The following is a 20,279-nucleotide window of genomic DNA, read 5'->3' on the forward strand; positions in this document are numbered from 1 at the left end:
TAATAATGATAATAATAATAATAATAATAATAATTATTATTATTTATTTATTTTTTATTTTGTGTGTGTTATTGTGTATTATTATTTACTCGGATCATCTTTGTATTTTGCATTCAGGAAGACCCAGGAGTCCCATAAATCATTCCTGGCATGCACTAGGCTTTGTTTGTAATAAACTGTAATAAACCTAGAACACAGATTGCCGTTAAAAAATCATCTATGACACGGGGAAGAATTATTATCTTGTATATATAGCAAATATAAATGAACAGCTTTGATTTAAAGATGATATATGATTTCATTGTTCTTTTGTTACTCCCCATCTTACGACCTCAAATCAATGAACATATAAGTGTAAAGAGCAACAATATCACTGAATGTAAAGCATAAGCACAGCTTTATTCAGAGTAGCTATATTTACACTCAAGCCACTGTTCCCGCTGAGTAGGTTAGGTACAGGGTCGAGACAAGAGGGTACACAGTGAGTTTGTGTCTCTAATGATGCCTGACACGATCTGACAGGGCAACGTTTTCTCTGACCCTGAAAAATGCATGGGGGCTTTGGATATAATCCAACAATGATCTCATCTCTTTTGGAAGGCAGCAGCTTGTGCTAAATGGCTAGTTGTTGTTGTCTTTGCTGATGCTGATTCATAGTTCTTCTGTGTTATGTAATGGATAGAAGCTTTGTGCAAAGACTTGCTCTGTGCAAGGCCAGCCTCGTGCAGCATGTCCAATGTATCTTTAAGAATGTGCACAAGTACCTGATGTTGTTTTTTTCCAGGAATAAATATTGTAAGAATCTTAAGTCATGAGTCTAGTGGTCTTATATTCCTGTCATATTTTCTTCAGGAAAAAAAGCAGCACGAGTCATGGAATGCTCTGAAGTTATAAATAACAATTGCTTCTGCTCTGTAGTGGAGCGCAAAGCAGGAGTGAGAGAAATTTTGCAGGCACATCAGAGGATTATGTCCAATGGTCAGTCAGATTTGCTGCCAAGATTTTAGTGTTTCCATGTCTGCCATGGGCTGATTTGGCTCTAGATAAAGAGGATGGTGTGCTCAGGTATTCTTTGTGTCAGACAGTCTTTTGCAGACATGCATTTTTATTACTTGAATGCATTTGACTCATGCCAGTAAAATATCATCTGATATAATATTGATATCCAGAGTCAAGGATTTTTTTTAGGACTGTTTAATATGACAATATACAGTTGAAATAAGAATTATTAGCCCCCCGTTTATTTTTTTCCCCAATTTCTGTTTAACGGAGAGTAGATTTTTTCAACACCTTTCTAAACATAATAGTTTTAATAATAAGTCATTTCTAAAAACCAGGGCCAGACGGAATCTGTGGACGTTTTTTGCTATTTCTGCCGAGAATTTTGGTAAAAATCTGCGGATTTCTGCGGAATTATTTTGGGAGTATCCAGCGAAGTATCATAACTAAGACCTTAATATATAAAATAAAAAGTAATAAATTACTGAATAAAAACCGGAATAAATTCAGATTTACACATTTGCTCAAGTAAATAAACAGAATTAATGATAGGCTAAAAATCCGCGGAATTCTGTGGAAAATCTGCGGAAGTGTGCGCGCGCAGATTCCGTGTGGGCCTACTAATAACTGATTAATTTTATCGTTGTCATGATGACAGTAAATAATCTTTTACTAGATATTTTCCAAGACACTTCTATACAGCTTAAAGTACGTTTAAAGGCTGAACTAGGTTAATTAGGTTAACTAGGCAGGTTACTGTAATTAGGCAAGTTATTGTATATTGATGGTTTGTTCTGTTGACTATTGAAAACAAAAATAGCTTAAAGGGGCTTATCATTTTTCCTTAAAATAAAAACAGCTTTTGTTCTAGCCGAAATTTGAAAAATAAATCTTTCTCCAGAAGAATAAATATTATCAGACATACTGTGAAAATTTCCCTGCTCTGTTTTCCCAACATCATATGGTAAATATATTTAAAAAACAATCAAAGGGGGCTAATAATTCTGACTTCAACTGTATATATTCAATAGACTAAATAAAAATGATCTTATCAAATTGTGCTCTATCGTTTAATCTGTGGTTTCACAAAATACATAGGTAATATGTTTTCATAAATTATATAATCAGCGCAATATATTACACGCTGTTACAGGGATGCAGACAGAAACATGAATAACCACATCGCGGGAAAGTTGCATCTTGAAAGTGCAATGTTGACAACTGTTTTTTTTATATCCAATATTGTTTTTATACTGGATCTGTAATCCTTTTTTTTTACATTTGCCTTGAAGTCCTAAATAAAGTAAGGAAAATGATGGCATAAGATTGAGTACTTTTTTTGTATACAGTGCTAAGTATATATAAGTACGGTACACCCCTTATAAATGTATCTTTTAAATTTATATTTTTAATAGGAAGCTATACAATATTATATTTGTACATATACATTAGATTAGTCACCACTGAAGCCAAATTTGGAGGTTATCTAACAAAATAACGTACAATAAAAGTCTAAAAACTAGTACACCCAAATTTATATGTTATAGACAAATATTACACATTTTAAACAAGAGGAAAGGTCAAGAGAAGGTTGTACTTTGCTTTTGCAATTTTTTGCTTGAATTTAATAGTATTAATCTTAATTTTTTAAATATGTTTGCTGAATACTGATTACTATTTTAATAAATATATCTGTTTAATAAATCTGTTGTTTAAATGCACCAAAATACATTGCCTATATTCACTGAAAAAATATATAATATAAAAATATAAATATAAAAAAATAAAAAAATTTATTAATATACATTTTTTAAAAAGGGTGTACTCATTTATGCTTAACACTGTATACTATAAAATGTCAGAAAAAAACAGTCCTTTGCAATTGGTCTATATATAGATCCGTAATTTTAGATATTTATTAAGTGATTGAATTTAGAGAAGAGGTACTATATTGTGTGATATACATTGTTATCAGGATATGAAATGACTTATATTGACATGAGATTTTGTCATATCGTCTAGCCCCAACATCTGAAACTGTGTATCTGAAACTGAGAGAGAGTTTTGATACAATTTGATGTGATCTTGAACTGTCCATTTTGAAGAACTCTGTTTTGGCAGGAGCTACATTATAATGTCATGAATGTATAATTTGAGAATGAGTAATTATGTACAGCATCATACCTTGTTTAAGGCTGCACATAAAACTATAGCCAATTGGTTGATTTGCAATCACTGGTTTCCCACAAGTCTAAATATAAGCAGCTAAAGACATGTCTATGCAAATCTCTGCTGCTGTTGTGTAATTATGAAGATGTTTAGATTTAAATGATCTTTTGCCAAGTCGATTGTTCTTTAGAGCTGAAATTTGTTTTCATTTTTCATAGTTTCTTGGTAATACTCTGAAAATTCTTTCAAGCTCAGAACGTATCAATTTGTTACACAAAAGCCTGTTGCACAAAGCCACTTTAGGTTTTTAACCTTGTAAATTTGCATTTAATTTGAGAAAATAATAATAAGAGAATAAGTTTTTGTGCTAGAGAAGGTGGGATCTTTATTTTGATCTGTTTTCGTTGCCATGGCTAACCTGCTAGATCAGCTTTTATGCTGGGTTAGAGAGTGCAAACCCAAACCCAAACATCAGCTGAGAAGTGAATGACTTCTATATCTGTTGCAATAAAACCACTTCCAATCCCCTAGTGTCTTTTTGCTCATGATTAAAGCCTTAAAGCATTTTTTTTTTACCAAAATGGTGTCTTTTGTAGCAAATAATTTTTTTTACATTAGTGGTGTAACAGATCACAAATCTCACAGTTCGAATAATATAATGTTTTTTTGTTACGGATTGGACCATTTTTCGGATCAGCTAAAAAGGGGAAGAGACAAATGTAATTTGTTTTCCATTTATTACAATAAATAGTACTGCAAGAAACGTTTGGTTTAAACAAACAGAACCTAGAACCTGTAACTTTTATTAAAAATAAAATGAAGAAATAATCAGTAAAATAAATTAAATAAATTGTAAAAATATTTTATTTTTGTAAAAATAAAAATAATTTGTAAAATATTCTGTGAAAAAGTAATATTTACTACTACTGTTGCTGATAATGCTAAATGTGTAAATCTAACATTATAATTTGTACAACCCATATTTATTTTAAGTCTCATTTACAATGAATGATTCAGTTATTCACTCATAAATCTACGCCATCTATTGGTTGAATAATGTAATGGCTGCCTACAGCTTTCAACTTTAAACATCAAGTTATGACAGTAATTTTAATCTTTACTATAAACATAAGTGAATTTATCTAAATTATAAACTGTTGTACCAGTACTTTAGTGTTATTTAACTGTTTGTAACTTCATAACCATCTCAAAAGATTTGATTTTTGCATTTTTTTGTACACAGATTTGAATGCAACCATTCAAAGGATTAATAAACGGAGGCAAATCACCATCATTTATAATTTATGTTGCATGGGTGTTGAGATCCCAATCTTTTAATGATTAATTGTGCAGCTTACACTGAATGCATCAGTGCAGGCCAAGCAAGTAGTGACAGAAAACACCTTTAATAACCTAAGAAACCCAGCACATCCATACTAGCTAGCATGGTTCGGGATCGGTAGAGCTGCGCATCGATGGATTTATTCTTCAGTGCTTGGACTCTCAGTAGTGATTGTTAAACCACACTAAACTGAGCTAAACTGAACTTAAACACTAAAAACTGAACTACGCTGTTCCAATTAATCTTTTATGTGAAGCTGCTTTGACACAATCTACATTGTAAAAGTGCTATACAAACAAAGCTGAATTGAATTGAATTGAACATCCAGAATAACCCAGCACAACTTTATCTGTCAGCATTATATTTTACTGGAAAGCCTAAATGCTTTCATACATGTGATTTTAATGATGTGAGAGGTGATCTCTCTCTGACTGGTACTAATTTAGGATCAATCTACAACTCAATAAAAGTATTAATCCACAGTTTAAGCGTGTTCCGAACCGTGGGTTGTGATCCACGAATCAATTGATCAGTTACACCTCTAATTTATATTTGTGGATAAATAAATTATGATATGATATGATATGATATGATATGATATGATATGATATGATATGATATGATATTCAAGTAGTTATGAAATGTCAATAAACATTAATAATGGCTTTATATTAAAATTTACTTTTAAATATTTACATATACATTTTTTTTCATGTATAAAGCCTCTTTGAGCTGTTTGTGCTTTATTATTGAAATCTATTGATATTTTGCCTTAATTGTTTTCAGCATCAGCTGTGTTTGTTTCTGCCATGTAAATATGTAGATTCATTAATTTCTGAAAACCTCTTAATCTTTAACAGAGAAGTGTATCGAACTGACTGTCTTGCAAGAAATTATTCAAATTGACTCTCTCGTGTGTTGTGTGATTGGCTGTTTGCAGCATGTGTCACACATTCAGCTGCACAAACTCAGGATTAAACCCAGAGTTAAGGGAAAGTTTATAATTAAGCATTGAGAAAAAGCTTTACCTGATCTTGATTTTGTTAAGTTTTATTAACCCGAAACCAACCTGGAGTTTGTTCAACGACAGTATGTGCAACAGGCCTCTGCTTGTTTAAATTGAAATCTCTTGTGCTTCTTTTCTTCATAAAACTCAATGGGCAACACTGTTAAATTTTATTTACTTGTGAATTCAAAACTCCAGTCACAGATCTCATGTACTTCGACCTTTGTATCAGCTATTTGTGCAAACAAACAAACTGGATTCAGTCCTTTTGCTTTACAGCGTAAATGTGTATGCTAACTGTTTTTTGTTGTAAATAAAGACTTTGTAGTTTGGATCGTTCTTATTCTGTTCATGATTTTTTTTGTCCTGTTTATCCAGAGACACAGATGGTCAGTGCAGTCCATTCCCACTCGAGCAGTTTGAGGTCAGAGGTCACGCGGATAGAGAGTGTGTGCACAGACGACAAACATGAACAGAGTACGGCTGCGCAGAAAAGTCGCATGGACCAGCAAATGTCCACAGCATTGCATGGTATGTCCATACACACAATAAAATGCTTAATTGGATTTAATATTTTAATTTAATTAATTTTTTTTTTTAAGGTAAGTGGTTGCAAACAAATTTTATGGGCTGAATTTAAACAAACAGATTAAGTTTCTAACATTTCTAAATTTAATTAGTTTACTTAAATTCAGCCTGTATAAATTGTTTGCAACCACTCAACTTAAAACTAAAATTAGTAAATATAATGAATCTTTTTTTTCTTCAGTATTTTTACTATATTTTGCAGTTAGTTTATTTGATTGACCATTATAAAAAAGGCACTACTTGATTCTGATCTCCCTTTTGATGGATGTTTTTTTTTTTTTCACCAATAAACTCTTGTGTGACTGTCTCAGAAGAGCATGTAACAGATTAACAGCTTCAAGGCTCATGCTTTCAAGAGTCCAACTGCTCTCACCTGTCAAAATAAGAGAAATGTGGATAATAAGTGCCTTCACTGCATACATTGTTGAGGATACAGACAGTCAGAGGGAGCTTGTCCATCTGTAGGGCATGTTCTGGCAGTTCTCAGAACTGTTCTTTTTTCAGTCTCTGTGGAGAGGGGCGGCGATCCTCTTCGGTATTTGGCAGAGCGAAGCCTGTACTTAACATGTTTGCCATAGCTTTAGGCTGTGGGTTGTTTCTTTTGCTTCACATAGTTTTTTTTTTTTTTTGTCTTCCACAAATCATGTCTGAAAAGGAAATGTGTGTGTATATCTTGATATTAGTATTATATCTATTTTATTATATCTTAGTATTAAATATTATTATAGCTTATATTTTTATTTGTATTTTTTTTAACTATCACACTGTAAAAAATCTTGCTGCCTTATATTCTTTAGTTGAATCAAATGAACTTTTCTATTCATTTCAATTTACATCGATAAAACTAAGACTAAAAATATTAAGTTAACCTTTGTATAACTTAAAAAAAGGTTTAAACCTAACTAACTTTGTATAATAAGTTAAAACAACATAACAATGTTTGTTTTCTTGACTTTTTGTTAAAAAAATTTTTACAGTCAGTGCAGTGCTTGATTTTTATTATTGTTTTTTATCGGTTGAAAATGACAATAAGGGCTAGGTCTTCATGCCTATCAGATTTCTAAAAGTATTGTAGCCAGCTCTAGCTTATGGTCTTGATTAGCTGTTACTGGCTAACATGGATTCAGCTCGTTCATTTCCCATAACAGCAATAACACTGTATTTCATCATAAATCTTGATGTCAGCTTTATGCTTTTTTCAAATTTGATAGGGTGTGTTGATTTTTGTCACCATTTGTGGTTTTATAAAAAACTGTTGTTTGTGCAGCAGTATAGACTTAGAATATACTTTTTCACTGTACCTGGATAATGTAGATATTTGTACTCCACTTTAACGTGTAAAATGATAATAAAATATTTTTGTGTTCTTCTCTATTAGGCAGTCACAGCACCCTGAAGTCCATCATGAAGAAAGATGGCCATCAGGGACACAATGGCACAAAAAAGAACTTGCAGTTTGTTGGAGTAAATGGAGGGTAGGTTTTGTTTAAAAGCTTTTACACTTGAGAAACTCTTGTCTTTGAGTTCTTGTAACTACCTGGTGTGTACCTACCCAATTTCCATGAGCATAAGGAACTGTGTCATAGAAGAAATATTTTCCCCAAAAAAATATGATAGTGAAAGAAAACCCAGTGGTTTTTTTTTTTACATGACATCTTTAAGCAAACTATTTCTTTGAATTTTTGAGTTTAAAATATGTTATTATATTACTTGTTTTTTAGCTTAAACTGCTACAATAAAATAAATCTGTATTATTTACCTGTGGCACAGCATTTTTAAAATTAAATTAAATTTAAGTTAAGTTAATTTAAGTTAATTCTATATTATTTTAGTTAATTTTAATTTTTTTTAATTGTTTTTAATTTAATTTGTTTTAATTGATTTTTCATTTATTTTGTATTTATTTAAATGATATTTATTTATTTAATTTTATTTATTTTAATTAATTAATTAATTAATTTATTTATTTTATTGTATGTATTTAAAATAAATGTATTTAAATTTTAATGACATTTTTAGTTTTTATTTTCCTTTTTAGCAAGCTTATCATTTTATAACATATTTCATATATTTTTATGTACTATTTTATAAATATTTATATATTTTTTCATGGCAAAAAATAATTCATTAAAAATGCATTAAAACTCACAAACAAATATACACACAATAAATTACATTAAAAAAATAATAGTAATGTATGATAGCAATTCTAAAACTGATAAAATTGTAAATCTCTTTAAGTAAGTTCACTTAATTAAAATAATTAAATTGCTGTCATTGAAAGCGCAGCAGTTTGATAAATAATAAAATAATGCAATTTTGGAACATTTTTTTTTAGCTGATTTGAACTAATTGCCTATTTTAACCTCTTTTTCAAACATAAATATACACTAAATGTGTAATTTTACATATTTTTTTCTGCTGTTCAGCTATCAAAATAAATTTCTGAGCATAAGTTTTAATATGCATAGATTCAGCTGTGTGTTTTTCAATCTCCAGCTATGAGACGACGTCGAGCGATGACTCCAGCTCAGAGGAGAGCAGCTCTTCTGGGTCAGAGGATGAAGGGGAAGACAAAAACAAGACAGTAAATGTGAGAGAAAGGAGGAAAGAAGAATTCAGGAATAATGAAGCCGTGGATGAAGACAGAGACACTGAAGATTTAGGCCAGGATAAAAGGCAGAGGCAAGTATTGCCAGTAATTCTTAAATCCAGAGAATTCATTGCTTAGTGTTGCATCATTTATGACTCTAGACAAATTCAAGCATCTCCTGCTTCAGGACGAGAATTTAAGGTATTTTGAAAGTTATGTCTGCAGTGGAATATTTGAATATTTTTTAAAGGAGGGGATTAGATTGTTTGGAGGAGTGCTTGCTTTATATAGTGCTGTTGTTTCAGGTATGAGAATGAGTTCTGGAATTAACGATTCATTTTCATATCAGTTTATCATATCACACACTCTCCTTTTCAACTAGTTGTCAGATAAATATTTGAATATGCTAAATTTTAATTGATAAATAACTAATACATTTTAATAATCTCTAGATTTATAGAAAAAAATGCATTTATGCTTTGCATTTTAAGGTTTCCAATGTGAGTGAATCAAAGAAAATGCTTTAAAATGTTAGAATAATGACAAACAAAGATGCAAGTGAGGATTGGGCATTTAAATAAGAGCCTCATATTTGTTTAACCAGATAACAATACCGCAATGTCTGCTTTTTATGAAGACTTGTAAATTATTGTAAAATTATGTCAAAGAAAGAACGAATGAACTAAGGAGTGAAAGAATGAGAGAGAGCAGAATATTTTCTGTCAGAGCTTGATATAAAAGTCTTTCAGTTCTTAATTTATTCAATTCATCTTTATTTGTGTAGCGCTTTTACAATGTAGATTTTGTCAAAGCAGCTTCACATAAAAGATCATAGTAAATTGAAACCGTGTAGTTCATTTATGCACACTACTAATTTTTGATTGAGTAAAATGTAACATTAACTGAACATCTCCTTCTCAGTCCCAGCGGGTGTTTCTCAGGAGGGACTTCTGTCCTCTCTGCTTTGAATCTAACTCCTCTGAAGACCTAAAGATTTTTCAGAGGAGTTAGAGAGGGTCCAAAAGAGATGCTGTCAGATAATAGGTATGAAAGGTGTGAGGATGCCACCAAACATACTTTCACGAAAATACTCAATGGCAGTTTATCGCCACTGCATTGTTACCTGCCTAAGTCCCCAGTGTCATCCCACCTTCTGCGGCGACACAAGACATTTGCTTTACCCAGGAGTAAAACTATGCGTCATGAACTTTCCTTCATTCCTCATCCTCAAAAATTGTAGTATAAATTACTTAAAATTTATAGTTTTTAATATTTTTTAATTATTGTTTTTACTTTGTTCATCATGTTATATATTAGAATTTTTATTAGTCAAATATCAATGCGAGTGTTTGTTTGACACATTTCAGGGAATTGTGCTGCAATACCCTGTCCTGTCAAATTTTAACTAAACTAAACTAAATCTGTGTCAAATATGGTCTGCTAACCACATCAAAACCACATATGCTTTATTTGTGGTCAAGCCACACATTTATACATGTTATTGTTTACCAAATCCTGGTTAGTGCTCTAAAGTATCATGCATTTGGTAACTCTTTGTTTTTATTTTATTTATCTACCCAGGTATGAGCTGAGTGAGAAGATGCTTTCAGCATGCAACATCCTGAAATCCCACCTGAACGACCCCAAGGCTTTATCTAGTAAAGATGTGGTAAGAAAACGAACCCTAAGAGCACAAAAATAAGATCCATGACAAGTAAAATTACATTGCTTCTCTTATTTTTTTATTCATTTTGCTCAGTCAGCAGTTTTACCAAACAAACATGGACAAATTCGAAGCAGATTTGGGTTTTAGATGGTTCCTCATGCTGTGCTTTACCATGCTGAAGCAGGAAGGATACTGGCTTCTTTGTGGTTAATGCGGTGCAAAAGAATGTTGGGTCAACACTTATTTCTGCTAACCCTTGAACAGAGGGTCTGAGACGCACCCCTCTGTGTGCTGACAGGGCTACTGTTGAGTCCTGCCGCAAGTCAAAGCTCTGTTTGTCCTGGAGTTCATGAACGCTGAGTCTAATAATGGAGTTTTCACACTTGGAATGTTTGGTTTATATTAAAAAAACAAATTCTGGTGTGAATGCTCTGTTAGTCTGGTTCATTTTAGTTAGTGTGAACACTGGAAAAAACTTGACATCTAAATAAATCGAAACCACAACTTGCTGGCAGAAAATGTGCTAATAAAGAGAAGATTCTGCTGAAAAGTACTTGCATGTTTCTGTTTTAAAGGTCCTGTGAAGTGCTTTGAAATGTGCTTTTTTAATTAAAAATTTGGCATAAGCCTAAGTGAAACATAAAGAGTAGGCATAGAGTAGCTCCTGGCTTTTAAAAAAAAATAGTGTTAATAGTGTAGCCAATAGTGTTTTGTTTTATCACAGCTCTGCCAGTGAGAGTGGTTTAGCTTAAGCGCATCAAATGAAAAGAAAATTAAAAGCATCTTAAAGTGGGTGAGGCATATCAGATACTAGTGAGCATTTGATTGGTCAAGATTTGATGAGAAAATTAAATATGAGGTGACGTAAAAAATATAAAATTTTTTAAGGCGGAATTGACAAACTACAAGCTTTTGATGTTTACATCAGGTTCATATATTTTGTCACTGTTTCAGAGCACACCAGCTTATAGACATCCTTAAGACTAACATACTAATATGAACATCTATACTAAAAAAATGTATTTTAATTTTATGAGATTTTTTTACCTTTAACCCTTTCACACATACAATCACACTGGTGTGATCAGCATTGGATGGTCTCTGAAGTGTATAAACACACCGGTGCTAAAATTCAAATCTGACAGCGTGAACTGAGGCACAGAAAGAGGTGCGCAGCGCTTGTCATAAATCACAATCTATCCATGCTTTGAAAAAAATAACATTTATTTTAAGTTTCAGACATTCAAAAACACATAACTACAAACAAAACATGCCATTTAAGGTTTATAAAATACAAACAGGTGTCTATGGAGACGGCAATTATAATTCTTTTTTTTTTTTTACTATAACTAGACGATGTGCTATGTTCACATAAGATGCACTCTCTTTATGTTAATAGAATATTTTCTCTCTTCCTCTCCTAGATAAACAGTTGCTTGCCTTCTTGTAGTAAGTTATGAAATAAGTTCAAAAAAGTTTATTCAAAAAAGTTATGAATAAAAGTGATGTAAATCCAGCAGCTCAGATCTCCTTTGCGGTTATTGCTAGATGAGATACAGCTGCGATTGGAAGTTAACAAGAACAGTATTTATATTACTTATTCAGTTATGCATTGATTGTATTTTATTAGCGTCTAACCCTACACCTCAACCCTAAACCCAACCTCAATTTGTTGTAGAGTGTCACAAAAATTGTGCTATACTGATGCGAGTATCCTCAGCTGTGTCCCACTTCCTCTCCTGCAGCGCGGTGAAGTCTACCTGGGATAAGGCTGAGGAAACTCTCGTCAATGTAGCATAATTTCTGAGACACTGTGATTGACCCCAAAAACCCCTGCATTTGCAAAATCGTGCACTTTTTTTTTTCTCCAGGATTTTGCGAACCCAGTGATTTCAGTGGAGTCAGTCAATTTTGTCTTTAATTAGAGGAAAACTATTGAAGAAATGTGAAAATTAATTAAAGCAAAACCAAGAATTCCTATCAGACCCACAAATGAAAACACTTAAAGGTCCTTTGAAATTAAAGAGTTTTATAGATGTTCGTATTTTTGCAAAAGTTTTTGGGGTCCAAAAAATCTATCCATCCATCCATCCATCCATCCATCCATCCATATATACATATACATACATGCATACATACATACATACATACATACATACATACATACATACATGCATGCATACATATATATGTATGTATGTATGTATGTATGTATGTATGTGTGTGTGTGTGTGTGTGTGTGTGTGTGTGTGTGTGTGTGTGTGTGTGTGTGTGTGTGTGTGTGTGTGTGTGTGTGTGTGTGTGTGTGTGTGTGTGTGTGTGTGTGTGTGTGTGTGTGTGTGTGTGTGTGTGTGTATGTATAGATAGATAGATAGATTTATTTCTGCTTTGTCTTTTTATGATTCTTAAATGTTTCCTGTGATTTTGGGGTTAAACAGCACTATCACTGTAACTCCCCTGTACATATTCCTACTGATCTTGGTGTATAATTGTTTCTGATTCCAGAGGCCGTGTGTGAACACCGTGCAGCATGAGTGGTTCCGAGTATCCAGTCAGAAGACGGCTGTGGCGGAGATGGTGGAGGACTATCTGAATGCGTTCAGAAGCATCTCTCCTGCCCTGCTGCAGCACATTGTAAACATGGCCGATGGCAACGGCAACACCGCCCTCCATTACAGCGTGTCCCATTCCAACTTCCACATTGTCAAGAAGCTACTGGAAGCTGGTTAGTACTGTATATGGGAGTCTCTATTTCAGCATTTTTCTTTTAAAACTGCTTATGTTTGGTAAGTGTGAAGGCAGCGTGACTGAATGGTAAAACTTTATAGTATATTGCTGTCATAAATCAGAACTGTGGATTCAAATATACTGATTTGATTCAGTTCTGATTCACAAGCTCTTTTTTCAGTTTGATTACATTTTTTATTTCATTATTAAATGTAAATTAAATACCAGTGCTATTTGTATGTAAGCTAATAGCTAATTCTCCGTCCACATACAGAATCATTCTGTTTGATTTTCCACTTTTCCTTCTCCAAAAAAGTACCAAAGAGCTCTATGAATACCCTATGATGAGGTGCCTCGACTCCTGCAAATAAAAGCCCATTATCCCATCGCCTTTGTGCTCCTCTACTATCTGACTCTTTTCGAACGGCCCTCATTGTTTCAATTGTCTGCTTCCATTCTCATTCTCCTCTGGCCATCTTTGGCCTCATTGCCAGTCAGTGAAGCCCCGCTTTGCTCCTTCTCTTCATCCACAATCCATGACTCTCCTTCTGAATAGCCTGCGTGTCCCTTCTCTGAAGTTCAAACAATAGAAGACCTCCTTCCAAATGCATTACTCCAATGGTGGGCTCAGCGGTGTTTCTGATTCCCCTGCTCTCTCTGTTTCATCACAGATGTCTGCAATGTCAATCAGCAGAATAAAGCAGGCTATACGCCCATCATGCTCGCAGCGCTCGCCGCCGTAGAGGCTCCGAAGGACATGAGGGTGGTCGATGAGCTGTTTAGTAAAGGAGATGTCAATGCGAAGGCCAGCCAGGTCAGTGGGATACTAAAATTGTTTGAGCATTGATTTAAATAAATGCTTGGGGCAGGTTGTATTTATGTTTGAAGAAGTGTATCATCAATTATATGAATTATTGCACAAATTTACATAACACTCTACAAAATTCTGCATTATTTCAATACAGTTTTGAGCAAAATATGCACAAAATCAATTAAGTTTAATGCTTAATCCAGTCTGGATTGAAATAGTACAGTATTTTTTGGAATTAAGTCCAGAGTTGGCAAATAAACAATTGACAATGGTATGTTTACATATATAAGTCTAAACCCTATTAACATTTGACTTAGTGGTCAGTGTCTAAACTGTTTTCTTTGATGCAGGCTGGTCAGACAGGGCTGATGCTGGCTGTCAGTCATGGCAGAATGGACATGGTGAAAGCTCTGCTAGCCTGTGGTGCGGATGTCAACATCCAGGACGACGAGGGCTCGACCGCGCTCATGTGTGCCAGTGAACACGGCCATGTGGAGATAGTGAAGCTGCTGCTGGCTCAGCCAGGCTGTGATGCCACTCTCAGTGATAATGTGAGTCCCCACAACCCTTCCCAAGTCTGTATGTATGACATGTCAGATTCATTTCACATACTAGATGCTTGTATTCTTGTGTTGTGTAGGACGAAAGCAACGCATTGTCTATTGCTCTGGAAGCAGGACATAAGGACATCGCAGTCTTGCTGTACGCTCATATGAACTTCTCCAAAGCTCAGTCACCAGTGAGTGATCGTATTTTTACATTCAGCCGATTCATAATGCAGTCATTTAAACCAGTTAGTTCTGTTCATTCTTGTTTATTTTCAGCTGTGAAACAATGGTCTGGTTTACCTCGTGACAAACTAATTAATGGCAAAACGATTCAAAGCATGTGTGTACGATGCAAGAACTATCTACTGTATGTGTGGTTAAAAAAAAAATCAGTCAGTGTGTTTACAGTATGTTCATGCTGTTCTGATGATTGCATTCTGAATCACACTCACTGTATGTGATCCCTTACATACAGATAAATCCCAAGTGGGCTTAAGGGGTTAATTAACCCAAAAATAAAAATTCTGCTATTAATAACTCAGCCTCATATCATTCCAAACCCCTGAGACATTCATTCAACTTCAGAACACAAATGAAGATATATTAAGTAAGATCTGAAAGCTCTCTAGTCCTCCATATAGTAGGGACCCTAACTTCCTCAAAGTAAAGACAAATACTTATAACATTAGCAGTAGCGGTTTTCCACTCGCCGCTATTGTTGGTAGAGTGATCAAGTTTATATACACGTACATGCCAATAAAGTCTTTATTTTGTTCTCCAATAAAGCTTATCTCCAGAAAATGTAGCTATGAGCATTGATGTTTAAATATTTCTGAAGTTTTTTATAAATATTTATGACCTTTGATGCAACCGAATTCAATAGACTACTACTGTATGTCAAAACTGTTTGCTACCTAGCCACACGCTTACCCCTTTCCTTTCCTGTGCGTTTGAACACAGAGGTTATTATTTGCAGTCTTGTGAAGCCAATGGGAAAATCTTATGGGGATTTTATCAAGGTAACCAGTTTAATGCTAGCATGCCTACAAGGTGACATCGTTCATCCACTCTATGCAGTACTGTCAGATATGCAGAATTATACTGCCACCCAGTGGCTAAATGCTATCTTGCAATGTATGGTCAAACGTTTTCAAGACGGTCCAAATACCTACTGTTGTTTAATTGGACTAATGTCAAGCCACCGGAATAATTTTGTGTGCACATCAAACAGAACTAATGACTTTATTCAACAGTTTTCTCCTCGTTGTCAGTATAGTGTCACGTTTACTCGTTACGTTTGGTCGTTCTGCTGATGCATTACCTCTAATCCATGCTTTTTTTTTTAAAGAGGGAAAATTGTGCATGGGCATTCAGGAGTGAATGTATCACTGCACAGTACTCGTGAACGTACACAATATACTAAGGAGAAAAAACTGTTAAATAAAGTCATTATTTTTGTTTTATGTGCACAAGGATTCACGTATAGTTCTATTTAAACCACTAAAGGCATATGGTCTGTTTTTTGAGGATGTTTTTGGGTATTTTTCTGGACTTTAAGCAAGAACCGCGCTCTCTAGGGAGAAGGAAGGAGCTCTCAGATTTCATCTAAAATATCTTATAATATGAAGGTAAGGTCTCAGTTTAGAATGACATTAGTAATTAAGGTCGCGTTTTATATTAGGGGGCCTTAACTACTATGTACTTGCATAAAAAACTAAATACAATGGACTTTATGTGTTTATAATGTATTGCAGAACACTTCTGGTGGGGTATGGGTAGGGTTAATAACAGGTTTGCTGTTATCAATAGGGTTAAGGTGTAAGGGATGTCAACAGTGTAATTAAAAATGTAAGAAATTGCAGAAATTAATTAAACATGTAAATTCATGCCGGTATTTTATCAATCATAAGTACAATGTAAAAACATGTATTTACACAATAAACACATTGTAACAAATTATTAATTTCAGTCTAAGTCCATATTAGTTAAAGGCACCTAATATAAAGTGGGACCGTTAATAATAACGTAATTTTCATTTTTTTGCGAACTAACCCTTTAAAAAGCCATGAAATTCCCAGGACCAGGATTAACAACCACTGCTTTTTTTCTATATTTTTATACCAATTTAGGTTTTCTTTGCTTTCATATTTTTTATCAACATGTTTTCTGGAAATTAATCCTCGCTCCTGTAAACCGGACATTGCAAAGGTTTTGAAAACATTTTAAATGTCTGTATTTCAGTTTCCCTCAATACATATCAAGTTCCTTTTGAATTGAATACAATTGAAAGCAAAAAAAAGAAAAAAAAAAGAATGTACAATCTCATTAAATAACAAGCAGAAATTATAGTGGCTTTCTATTTAAACAGCTTTACAATAACAGTCAAACTGTTCAAAAAAGTTTTATTAATTCCCATACCTTCTATTAATATTCTAATTATACATTTATAGTTCAAGGAACCTACAATAATGTATATAATTGTATGTGTTTCTTGATATAATCACCCTTTTTACTCCATCTTTTCAATCAGTGCCAGTTAATCTGTCAGTTACAGGAATCTTGTGCAGACAAGGAGTTGAGTATATAATCAATAGAATTGTACCAACCAACATGTTTAGACCAATGGTTGAAGACAATGTCTCATCATCTGTTTGTATGCCTGCATAAATACTGGCCTCAACGATCTGCATCTTGAGCAACCAGAATAAAACTTCTTGTGTTTCTTCTGTATCGATCCTTTGCTGTGAGAATATTACATATTTGAAATCGAACATTCCTGTTACTTAGAATAGTTTTTTTTATATATTCTGACACAGCCTAAACAAATTTAAGGAGAAAACTAGTGTCACTCTTGTTCAGCACCTGTATATTTAACTTGCTTGACTTTAATTCTAGTATACTGGTTTTGCTATGGAAACATCTACAGCACATTTCAGGCTATTACAAATAAGTTAAAAAACAGAGATAGAAGTTTTTGCACAACTAGCACTGTACAGAGGAATCAGGGACAAATGGCATCAAAAATAATCGAAAATGTTGAACTAAATATATTACTATTAAATTTGAATGTAAATGAAAGTGGGATTTGACATGATCTTACAGCCATACCTTAAAATAATCCATGTTTTTGCAATGTCAATTTAATTTATCCTCTTAAGGCCAAAGGTGTTTTCTTTACAAGAATTCTTTTTTCTCTTTACTATTTGGGCTTATTGGAACCTAATTAGAATAAAAATCTTTTGATATGATGTACTTTTAGAGAAAAATGATGTCCATATACGTGAACTTGTGGTCCGAATTTACATAAAACACTTTTTCCTGATTTTTTTTGATGCATATAAAACATTGAATTTTTTTTTTAACTTGCCTTGAGTATCAGAGAGTAAAAAAAAATTATTTCCCCATTTTGGACAGTTAAAAATAGGGTTTGGGACATTTCATGTTGCAAAACATTTGCAGGATGTCACTGTATGTCTATAACAAAATATAAAACATTCAAAGTGTTTCAAATAGCCACTTAAGAGCTAAAATGTGCTGTCCATGTATGTGGACACTCAAGCCCTAGGAGGTTATATTAAAAATTTTAAGTATTTTTAATCATATTTCACTGTTTGCAGTTTATTGTATCGTTTGATTGAAATAAATGATTAATTATAAATACCTAAATGACAACACATTCTAATTTCAAAGCTAAAAAAAAAAAACAAAAAAAAAAAACATGGTAACTATTAATTCCAGAGCATCAAATTGTCCGTCTCTGGTAAACTGTTGATCTGTTAGACCAGGGGTCACCAATTTTGAACCTGGAGGGCCGGTGTCCCTGCAGGGTTTAGCTCAAACTTGCCTCAACAAACCTGTCTGTCTGTTATACTGTTTCAAGTATACCTAGTAAGACCTTGATTAGCTTGTTCAGGTGTGTTTGATTAGGGTTGGAGCTAAAATCTGCAGGACACCGGCCCTCCAGAAACAAGTTTGGTGACCACTGTGTTAGATCATTTCAGTTCAAAATCACAATTTTTATCACAAACTTTGTATTAAGAGTGTTAAGTCTGAAGGAAGCCTTGTATAATGATTCTAGATGAGTGTTAGAGTCCTGTTTGTCTCAGCTTATAATAATTACAGCTTTATGTCTTTCGTGCTTCACAGGGAACTCCTCGACTCGGAAGGAAGACTTCACCCAGCCCTACAAGAAAAGGTCCTGTTTGATTTAGACAGCTTCTACAGCACCCATCTGAGCTGCTATTCCTTCAGGTTCTGTCGTGCCTACCATTTTCATCAGCTAGAAACCAAATCCACAGCTAAAAGACTGAAAACTATCTTCAAACCTCAACTAATGAATAGTAGGCAACTATACTGAGCACTTTCGCAAAACTTCTCCTCGGTTATGTCTTTCTCTTTGGCTTTCAGATTATTGTACAAACGGACTTGCTAGCTAAAAATCTGTTGATGTTTTTTTTAACATTTTAAACCTTGAATCCGTACTCACCCTGAATGTATTCTCAGCCTGAAATCACCAGCATTATTTTGTCAGAGCTATAGACGTCTACTGGAACGCGGCTATGGAGTTGCCTTGTTATTATCCTATAAAGGTTAAATTGTTTTTAATAATATATGAATATATATATTTGTATTCTTCCTCTTTAAAGTGATATAAAGCTTATCTACAGTCCATTTTATGGTCTTTTTTTTAAGAATCGATAATTTATAATTCCAAGTTGTGGCCAATGTTGCCTGATAATGAGCTTTATATTTGAACCATGTAAATGCTGCCCAGTATTTTCAGCCTTTTGGGGTTTAAGTCGCTTTTTCTTTATCGAACCCCCCTCAGAGATGTCCAGTATATCAGAGGTTGAAATACAGATATATTTGAAACATATATTTTTTAGATCGAATACGGTCCTTACTTTTATACTTGCCATTTTATCTATTTAAAAATCGCAGTATTTAGGAAAATTCAGATTTTGCTTCATAACATGAAGTTATATATTTACCAATTTAAACGTTTTTATCGGAAGTAATTGTATTTCGTTGTATATAATGTATGTTTGTGAAATGTCGAGACAGTAGCTTTGACTGGTCTTTATGTAATAAACTGTTAGATCTAATATGTGGATTTTTCATGTACTCACAAATAGAACTTTCAGTAGTAGCCTGTAAGTTGATAATAAAGTACTAAAATGACTTTACCTTGTGCTCTGTTTTTCAGTGTTTTCCCTCTGAAACATCTAGTTTCTGTAGTGCAATTTAAAACATACAATGTCTCCCTCTACTGGCAGTTTTAGGTAACACACATTTCTAATGTATTTAAGTTGCTGTGTGGGAGTCTCTCCTCAATTTAGGTTATATTATTTGAATAGATATTTATTATTATGATGAATGATCATTTAAAATTAATGTACTTTTTACATGGGGTAAAGACATTTTTATTCACGTCAATTAAAATGTACAATAGTGAGTTTATACTAAGATAGCATGTTAAATGCAAGTTAACTGTCTACTTTAAAATAGCTTTTCAAAGAGCTTTTGTGATAATAAAATTATACAATATGAGGTTAGTAATATTCAATCATTATCCCGCATAACCAATATATTTATAAATGAAACATTATGACTGATTGTGCTCATTACCCTTTCACTGCCAGCTCTACCAAATGCTTGACCATATTTTGACTGTTTTTATTAATGGTTTACACACAAAGCATTGTTGGTTTACATAAAAATCTAACAAACTAAATCCTGTTGCACTACTACACTTGATTTTGGTTTTATTGTAAAAAGAAAAAAACAACAACAACAAAACATGTTAAATGAAAATCTAAAACAGTTTATG

At 33.4% G+C, this 20,279-nt stretch overlaps 1 protein-coding gene across 5 annotated transcripts in view; it reads left to right on the plus strand.

The window, feature by feature from the left end:
• Positions 1-19,732, plus strand: part of kank1a (KN motif and ankyrin repeat domains 1a) — a 98,267-nt gene extending 78,535 nt beyond the window's left edge. For 3 of the 5 annotated variants that reach the window (XM_073951064.1, XM_073951063.1, XM_005165446.6), the window contains 9 exons: positions 5,895-6,047; positions 7,483-7,579; positions 8,604-8,789; positions 10,279-10,366; positions 12,869-13,088; positions 13,762-13,904; positions 14,252-14,452; positions 14,542-14,640; positions 18,596-19,635. In XM_073951064.1, coding sequence (XP_073807165.1) covers positions 5,895-6,047; positions 7,483-7,579; positions 8,604-8,789; positions 10,279-10,366; positions 12,869-13,088; positions 13,762-13,904; positions 14,252-14,452; positions 14,542-14,640; positions 18,596-18,655 — 1,247 coding nt within the window. In that variant the 3' untranslated portion in view covers positions 18,656-19,635. 5 annotated transcript variants of the gene reach the window in all.
• Positions 19,733-20,279: the final 547 nt, after the last annotated feature.

The sequence above is a fragment of the Danio rerio genome, chromosome 5 (genome assembly GCF_049306965.1).
Source record: "Danio rerio strain Tuebingen ecotype United States chromosome 5, GRCz12tu, whole genome shotgun sequence".
Taxonomy (NCBI): Eukaryota; Metazoa; Chordata; class Actinopteri; order Cypriniformes; family Danionidae; genus Danio; species Danio rerio.